This window comes from Amblyomma mixtum, unplaced genomic scaffold (genome assembly GCF_055824585.1).
Source record: "Amblyomma mixtum isolate Tamu unplaced genomic scaffold, ASM5582458v1 scaffold_29, whole genome shotgun sequence".
NCBI lineage: Eukaryota > Metazoa > Arthropoda > Arachnida > Ixodida > Ixodidae > Amblyomma > Amblyomma mixtum.
This window is the reverse complement of record NW_028317726.1, coordinates 356,042-364,686: the sequence shown is the minus strand read 5'-3', so window position 1 is coordinate 364,686 and position 8,645 is coordinate 356,042. Positions and strand designations below refer to the sequence as shown.

The 8,645-nt window shown below is 48.1% G+C and overlaps 1 protein-coding gene across 1 annotated transcript; it reads right to left on the bottom strand.

The window, feature by feature from the left end:
* Positions 1 to 319: 319 nt before the first annotated feature.
* On the bottom strand, positions 320 to 2,009 carry LOC149324482 (uncharacterized). Its single transcript, XM_089565490.1, has one exon. It carries the CDS (start codon positions 1,976 to 1,978, stop codon positions 578 to 580), a length of 1,401 nt encoding a protein of 466 aa, XP_089421616.1. The 5' UTR covers positions 1,979 to 2,009; the 3' UTR covers positions 320 to 577.
* Positions 2,010 to 8,645: the final 6,636 nt, after the last annotated feature.

Below are 8,645 nucleotides of genomic sequence, written 5' to 3'. Positions count from 1 at the left end.
GTCAATTCCAACGTAGTATACGCATCCTGAACCTCAAGGCAGATGCCGTGTCAGTGTCAGATGCTCTCAATAAATCGCATTTGGGACACCTTTAAGCGCGCCCTTTATGGAGAATCCGTTAGCGCTGGAACCTTGTAAGCTAGAAATGTGGGATTCAGTCCACCGCGAGGAACGGGCAAGAAACTTCACGCATATCCTTTCCACAAAAAAATATCACGATTCCAGTCGAGCAGTAAAGGTCCGACTTCATCAAAATGCATGGAGAGCGTCGGATCAGCTGTTTCGCATAAATGTGCAGGACACACCAAACCAAATAAACTGCAGCCAAAATGAACAATTTAATGTTTCGTTTTTAAGAATTCATGGCAAAACAAACAACCAGGAAGAACGTCGAAGCAAGTGGTCAGTATGTTACACAAATTACAAAACCTGGACGCCCATGCTTCCTTCGAACAGCAAATGAGCCGAACTGGACTCCATCAAGAAAAAATGCGTTAAGGTAAATGAGAGGCAGCGGTGCACAAAAAAAAAAACACATTACACTCTCAGTTCACGTCAAAATAAAAGGAAAAGCGACTTATGATTCAAATTCGAGCCGAAGGTGGAGTTTGTTGTTTTCGATCAAGCCACGTTCGTTCAACTTGTAGATCGTTATCCCATGGGGAGTGTACCCTCGCAACACAACCTCTTTGCGTAAGTCAGGAAGCGGATGTATTCGTTCTGGATAAAGTGATGTTCTCATTGTTAGTTCTTTTGTGCAGTCGCAAGGGTTGATGAAATCTAGCTTAACCTTCTTGTCCATGGGCCACTTAATGAACTTATCGAACAATCCTTTGATTATGTATACACGAAGCCAAACAAGCCCACTGTCAAAGCATAGCCTCGGAACCACCAGGTATCCATAGTGGTAGCTAGGCTGGCCATCGTTGCCTGTGAAGTATTCCAAACGCAAAGACGATTTCGTGCAGAACCCATTCCAGTCATCAATGGTCCATTCGTACGGGACGGACTTGCTGAGGACGTCGCTCCTGATCTTGACAGACGCTAGGGCCAGCAGTTCCAGGGCTTTTCCCTCGTCCTCTACCAACGGCGCCTGCTTTTTAGCTGCTGACTCCCCCGAAAGTGAAGATCTAGCATCTGCCAGCGTGCGGTCTTCACAAAACACTTTTACTACCCTGTCCTCCAAACTCTGCACGTTCCGCTCACACCTCTCGCTGTTCTCTTTCATGGTCCGCTGGATGTCAGCCAGCGCGTTTCTGACCTCTGCAGTGACTTCGCGGCGGTGTTCAGCTACTGCCTCCGCTCGTGTCCCCAGCTCCGAAATCCTGTTTTCCAGGGCTGTCACTGCGTCGGCTATGCTGGTGCACTGGGCCGCCACATTTTCATTGTTCTCGGGGCGTAGACGGTCCTCAAATGAATCCATCTTCGTGCTCAGGGCGGCATTTTGTTCCAATATTTTTTCTAGCGTTCCTTTTACTTCCATAACGGCGTTGGAAAAGTTATCCTCTGGTGCTTGCTCGCGTACGCGCGGCGTTTCACAGTCGCACTCCCGATGCTTCGTAATGTCTCGGTGTAGGACTCTCGCGCTGCATCTGGGGCAGCTCACGACGTGGAACTGGCAGTCATTGGCGAAGTGCTCCAACATGGTGGAGGCGACGTCCTCGGCGTCGCAACCGTGCTCGGCATTCCAGCAGCGTACCTTGCGGCCGAGGATAGTGTCCCTGCCGAAGGTCGACCACACCACGTCTTCCTCCTGGAAGGGCTCTTTGCCCAGTGGGCAGTGGCTGCGCTTGACACCGACGCCGTCGTAGCAGGTCTGGCAGAGGAGGTGAAGACAGGGTAACATGGCCGCCGATGAAGGAACGAGACCGCAGACACTACACACTCTATTTGACGGGAACGAGTTCACGAAACACGTCGGCCGCCAGTCGAGGCCGGTGCCGAAACCGAACACTGTCTGCGCGCTTGCGGGCGCCATGGCTGGAGGAAGGCAGTCAAGTGCCCTCACATGCAGCGATCTCGCCCACAGTCGACTGATGCTGCAGTCTGCGTGCGCGGCTGTTATCACATTTTCCGCCGTCCTTATCAAAGCAGAGCAGGGGCGCAGAAACAGGAAACACCCGAGCGCGAATCTTCGTTCGCGGTAGCCAACGGATGGGGGGAATTCCAACGCGTCTGCAGTTTATTGTCCATAAATCGAAGAAATTATACCTACCCCGTTCACCTGATAAGAAAGGCGACGTTCTTCGATAGGCCGTTTTTATCTCACTCGGGCGACTCGGGGGTCGCAACAGCTACGAAAGTAAAATTCGTTTCGTCAGCCTGTCTTAAAAACGACCACGGAATGGCTAGGGACATCTGGTACGCACTGCGAAAATCAGAAAATGGCGCGCAAATAGGAATGGGAAATGCTTCCAGGAGAAAAATACTTTTACCTAAGGCACCGCAGTGGAAGGAGGCGCTTGTGGGTGTAAACTGCGCGGACAACAGAGTAAGCCTGGCAGGCTGGTAGATCTCTGCATATCCTTTCTTTTTTTTAGTGGAAAAGCAATGTTGTCCTCTTAACATCGAAAATGCCGGTGTGTGGTGAAGCCTCTAAGGTTATTTACGTGATGCTGAAAGTTGGGAGAAATAAACGCTTCAGTGTTTGGTAGTGGCTATTCTTGTTTGAGGGGGTGCGGGTCATTGATGACAATGGTAACGCTAAGGCAATCACGGCTCATGGTGTTCGTGGCAAAGGCCTTTAGGTAAACTGCACTCAGGGTGAAGGCCTTCCCTCTAAGGGCCTATGGTCAAGGCCTTTTGGTAAAAGGCAGTTGCGGTAAAGGCCGTTAGGTCAAATGCTTTTGACCCTCCACGGTGGCTGAGAGGTTAAAGCGCTCGTCTACCAAGCCGGAGTACTCGGGGTCGAACCCGACCGCGGCGGCCGCGTTTCGATGAAGGCGAAGCCCAATAGGCGCCCGTGAGCTGTGTGATGTCAGCACAGGTGGTTGAAATTATGCCGCAGACCTCCACTACTGCACCTCTTTCTTTCATTCCTCCTTCTTTCTTTCCTTTTCTCTTTCCTTCTTTCTTTCCTCTTCTCTTTCCTTTCCTTCTTTCTTTAATTCTTTCTTCCTTTCTTTTTTTCACTCCCTCCTTCATTCCTCCTCTTACGGCGCGCTTGGGTTGTCCACCGAGATAAGTGAGGAAATTACTGCGTCATTGCCTTTCCTCAGAAACCAAAACATGCTTTTAGTTCAAATTCCTTTATGCTTAAAGCCATTAGTGTAAAGGTCTTTAGGTCTACAGATGCTTTCGCATTCACAGCCCACAAGAACCACAAGTGCCCGTCTTAACCTTTTTGTCTTGAAAGCGAGAGCTGGGGAATACATGGAACGTTTATTAAATTCGACTACATTAAAATGTAGTAAAATGACGACAATCGAATTGAATTTAAAAATCGCGGACAGAATAGATTTCTGGGTAGCACCCGTTTACTGACTTTTCCAGCTGGAGGCCTGCATGGTCCAGGCTTCGATTCAGCAGGGGATCATTAGAGTGCCGCTATACTGAATTCCTTTCATTAACGCTGTAGAGTAACTTGTAGCTGGTGCAGATTACCTCGTGCTCGACGGTACACACCCTTTTTTAAGTATGAAAACTATACTCCGATGGATAAACCCCGAAGAAGATCTTGCGGTGTGATTGTGGCAAGTGAAACGAATAAAGCAAAACAAGTGAAATAAATACCGGCGACTGGGATTCGAACCCGTGGTGGCGCAAACCGATCAACTTCGCTGGCCACTGCGCGTGAGCACCAGGCTATCGGCGTAGTCGAGCACGCCTCGTGTTGAACTGCAACGCATTCTCGTGCTGTGCATTGCGCATCGTTTTCTTCCCCTATTGATAATACTATAAAACTAATGTTTGCGCTTTTCTTCTGACCTAATCGATACTTTCCGCATTGATTCGCAGCAACACGACGCTCATATCTTCAGCCACAACGGCGCATCCTAGAAAGCCGCATACGCAGTTTTTCCATTTTTTTTCTCCTCTTTCTCTCCATCCAGTTAGTGCCAGTAACTTTTATCCCGGCGTCACCATACAGCGTGCATGGAGACTATTAAACTCAGCCACGTTGTCGTTTATTGATGCATCGCTTGTGCATAGGTGTTTTTTGTATCTCGATGCAAATGGCTCCTAAAAGGAACCTCGCCTTTTCCTTCTTTTTTTTTTTTGCCTAGCGTCTTCGCCGTGTTAACTCGTGGCTCCCTTCGACGCGTGATAACATGCGCGGTCGAATGCTTCCATTGATTTTGTTTACTTCCAAAGGTACAGCGTCAAGGGTCCCCGTTAAGCGGAAAAGGTGGCGTCAACTTCTGTGCTTCCGGCGTTGTTGTGTCGCGAAACTCCGGATTGGTCGACAAGGCCCGACGTCACACGTGGAGCGGTGGAATTGGAAACTGATTAAAACAGTACATCAATTGTCATTTATTTGTCGCTACAGGAGTCAAGCCTTATTACGACGTGCAAATATATATTTAAATATATATTTAAATATATATTTCAATATATATTTAAGCAGCCATGACACTGCTGCTACGGATCCGTACTTACAAATGATGCTTGTACAGGTGCTGCTGCTGCTGCTGCTTACCCTGGGTCAGCTACCGAGCCGACCCTGTTGCCTGGATGGACCGAGAATGGAGGTCTGGTAGAGCGGCGCTGCAGCCTACTTTACAGAGCCGTCTGACAGTTGCCTCCCCACGGATTGGCCGCATTATCCTTCACCGCTAAGTCTGGAAACCAGTTCACAATTCGTCGAGCAACATGGGGCCACGTCACCTGTCCGGCTACTTGAAAAGGGCGTCATTCCTGTTGACGCTGTTGGCCACGACACTGCTGCTACGGATCCGTACTTACATATGACGCTTGTACAGGTTAGTTATCTTGAAACTAAGTGTTATCGTGACAATAATGTTTGCCTTTTTGCGGTGTCGTGGCCACCTGATGTAGTGGATTATGTGAAGCATGTTCGTGCTGCTGCGTCGTACATTTGGCGCCTTTTGGTTCTTGGCGGTGACGTGGAGGTAAACGCAGGCCCTATGACTAAAGCTCAAGAAGACAAGCTTGACGCTTTGGCTTTAGCCGTTCAGCGTCTTGAGGCGAGCAACTCAAGCATTCTTGAATCGATAAATCAAGTCTTGAACCTCCACGTCACCCTTAGGAACGACCTGGAACAGTTAACTAAAAGAGTTAATGACCTGGAATGCAAAATTAAATCTCTACCCTCCAGCCAGCCTGTTGAAAATGCGGATATCTCTAAAAAAAATCAGGACAAAGTTGATGATCTGGAAAATCGCTCAAGGCGGTCAAACGTGTTTTTTTTTTTTTGGCATCGAAGATTCTGATCCCTCTGAGCCTTGGGAAGACTCGGAGCGGCATGTAAAAGAATTTTGCACAGATAAACTTGGCGTTACTGTCACTTCCGTTGCCAGAGCTCACCGCTTAGAGCGTCTTTCGACTGACAAGAAACGACCCATTATTGCAAAATTTCATAATGAGAAAGAAGTAGAATCCGTCATTAGTCTTGGCTACAAACTAAAGAACACCAATTTGAGCATATCACGCGACTACTCTGAGGCTGTTCGTGATAAGCGCCGTAAACTGTGGCAGTTTTCTAAGGCGATAAAGAAAGAGGGGGACCGGATTCGTCTGTATTTTAATAAACTTCACGTAAACGACGACGTTTATCTCTGGGACACTACTGGCAACCGGGCTGTGCGTCTAAGTGAGCCTTCTACCAATTGACAGCATTCACATAATCATGGTGCTTCCGATCGTGCGCTACCAATCTTGCCGGGACCGAAGTGTTTAGATAACATTTGCTTCCTATATACTAACATCAGAAGCGTTACAGCGAAAAGTAATGCCCTTTCCTCCCTTATCGACTCGTCTGGAAACTCATTAATAGCACTAACTGAAACGTGGCTTACCGATTATATCTCAGATGATGACATCCTTTCATGCGAATCAAGTTTAAATTTTTTTCGTTGCGACAGAAAGAACAGAAGAGGAGGTGGTGTGCTTATCGCGATTAAGCAAGAGCTCATATCTATACCAATTGTTGCTTCTACTTTTCTCGAGTGTGTATTCGTCTCCTTGAAATGTACTGCTACGAACATTATTGCTGGTGTGTTGTATCGCCCACCCGACAACACGGCAACACGTGGCAACACGAGTCAGACATTATTACGACGTGCAAATATATATATATCTAATTAAACTCCGCTGAAAAAAAAACCAAAAAGGCACGTTCGTACGGCTTGAGATGAGAGCGGGCTGTTACCGATGTATTGGCAAACGTCGTTCCTACTACAGGACCACAGTAAAGCCATCCTTTTGCAATATTGGGCCGATTGCCTCTGCTGCTTGGGATACATGGCACCTTGTCTGTCACACAACGTGGCAGCTTGCGACTAATACTAATGAGTACGTGCGATTAGAGTGGTCGTAATTGAGTAGTAACTAGCTGATAGGAAATTGCACGTCGGTGACGGGTGATTGTAAGCCAACAACAGCAAGCCTGTCTCACCGGACAGCGCTCTGTGACGTGATCTTGAAACATCAGTAGACCACGTGATCTGGTAATAAGCTAAAGAGGTCAAGTGGAGTCCCTTACTAGACTCACTAGAAGTGCTTACTACTGGAAGGCCTGCTAGAAGACTTACTAGAAGTCTCTAACTAAAACTGGGGTCGCTTAATATTGCGTCTTACCCTTAAAGACGGGCCTCAAGTCAACCCCAATTTCGTTTAAGCACCGGCCGGTATGTCCTGCACAGGATATGGCATAAGCAAGGCCGATAACATGAACCACTCTTTTCTAGAGCGATTTCGCGCTCTGTCTTGCCACGCTCGCATTTTCGCCGCTCCTACGATGGAAAGGTTTACGTATGTCTTATTTGGTGCTGTGTAAACCAAAGGCACATTGCGTCTCTTCGCCACTTCCTAGAGTTGATTGGTTTGGTTTTTATGGGGTTTAACGTCCCAAAGCGACTAAGGCTATGAGAGACGCCGTAGTGAAGGGCTCCGGAAATTTCGACCACCTGGGGTTCTTTAACGTGCACTGTCATCGCACAGTACACGGGCCTCTAGTATTTCTCCTCCAAAGAAATTCAACCGCCGCGGCCGGGATCGAACCCGCGTCTTTCGGGTCAGCAGCCGAGCACCATAACCGCTGAGCCACCGCGGCGGCCACCTTTCCTAGAGTTGAGGTTGCGAGACACGGATATGGCACAACTTGAGGTTTGGTGGTGGTTTCGCACATCCTGGGCCCTTTACAGCCGAGCACCACTTTTGCTCTTTTCGCTCCCACAGAGGGCGAAAGAAAAAGAAGTGAAGTTCTACAGCGGGCTGCCGGTGCGTGATGATCAAGAGAAAATTTTAATCGCACCTAACATGCGTGGTCTGCTTCCCTATCCCACTAGTCCGTTGAGCCTTACAGCCGCTCTCGACGTTGTGGCTACGAGTATGCGTGTTTCGATGCTCCCAGTACGCAGTCGCAAGTGGCCAATGCGTCCGTCGTCTCGATTCTCGCTCTCCTCTGTGCTGCGCCTTTTTCTGATTAACCACCACACTACGACACTGAAGAGTTTCCGCAGGGAGTTATTTCAGATAAGCTTGGTCAATACGGTCCACTAAAGATAACCAAGCTCATTCACTGCAATAGAGCATTGCTGACAGCAAAGGCAGTTTGTCTGCCGAAAGCAACCGGGTTGGGTATGCATCCACTTCGGTAACCGAGCCAAGCAATAACCCCTGCAAACAATAATACATGCTTTCCCTCCTAGCTTGTATGCTAGCGTGCTAGGCGGCGCAATCATATGAAACGCTACGAACTCTGGTAGCGCATGCAGTAATTCTACGTCCTCGTAAATACCTACATTGTTGATTTAGGCGACATTTGCCGGCTACAAATAATAGTTACATGGAAGGGGAGAAGATGAATCAGGGAATGCATCAGTCTATTCTCACCCAGTATACGCACCCTGAACCTCAACAACGCATGCCATGTGAAATGCTTTAAATAATTCGCACTAGGAGCACCTTTAACCAGCACCGTTTAAGGAGGTTCCCTGTGAGCGCCGTAATCTTGTCCGTTACAAATATTGCGATTCAGCCCACGGCGGGGAATGGCCAAGAAACTTTCAATGTCCTTCGCACAAAAAGTATCCCGATTCCAGCCGAGCAGTATAGGTCCGACTTCATCAAAATACATAGACAGCGATGGCTGCTTCGCATATATGTGCAAGACACACCGAACCAAACAAACTGCAACCAAAATGAACCATAATGTTTCATCTTTAATACATGGCAAAACAAACAAACCAGGAAGAACACCAAAGCAAGTGGTCAGTATAAACAGATTCAGAACAGCGCTACGGAACGAGGACAGAAGGAACACGAAAAAACACAGGACGGGCGCTGGTCAGTATGTTACACAAATTGCAGAACCTGGACACCCATGCTTCCGTCGTACAGCAAATGAATCAAACTGCTGGACTCCATCAAGAAAAAACGCGTTACGGTAAATGCGAGGCAGCGGTGCACTAAAGAGAACACGTTACACTCTCAGTTCACGTCAAAATAAAAGGAAAAGCGAC

Coding starts and splice junctions, on each gene's coding strand:
- LOC149324482 (XM_089565490.1), bottom strand. CDS start 1,978: ATGGCGCCCGCAAGCGCGCAGACAGTGTTCGGTTTCGGCACCGGCCTC.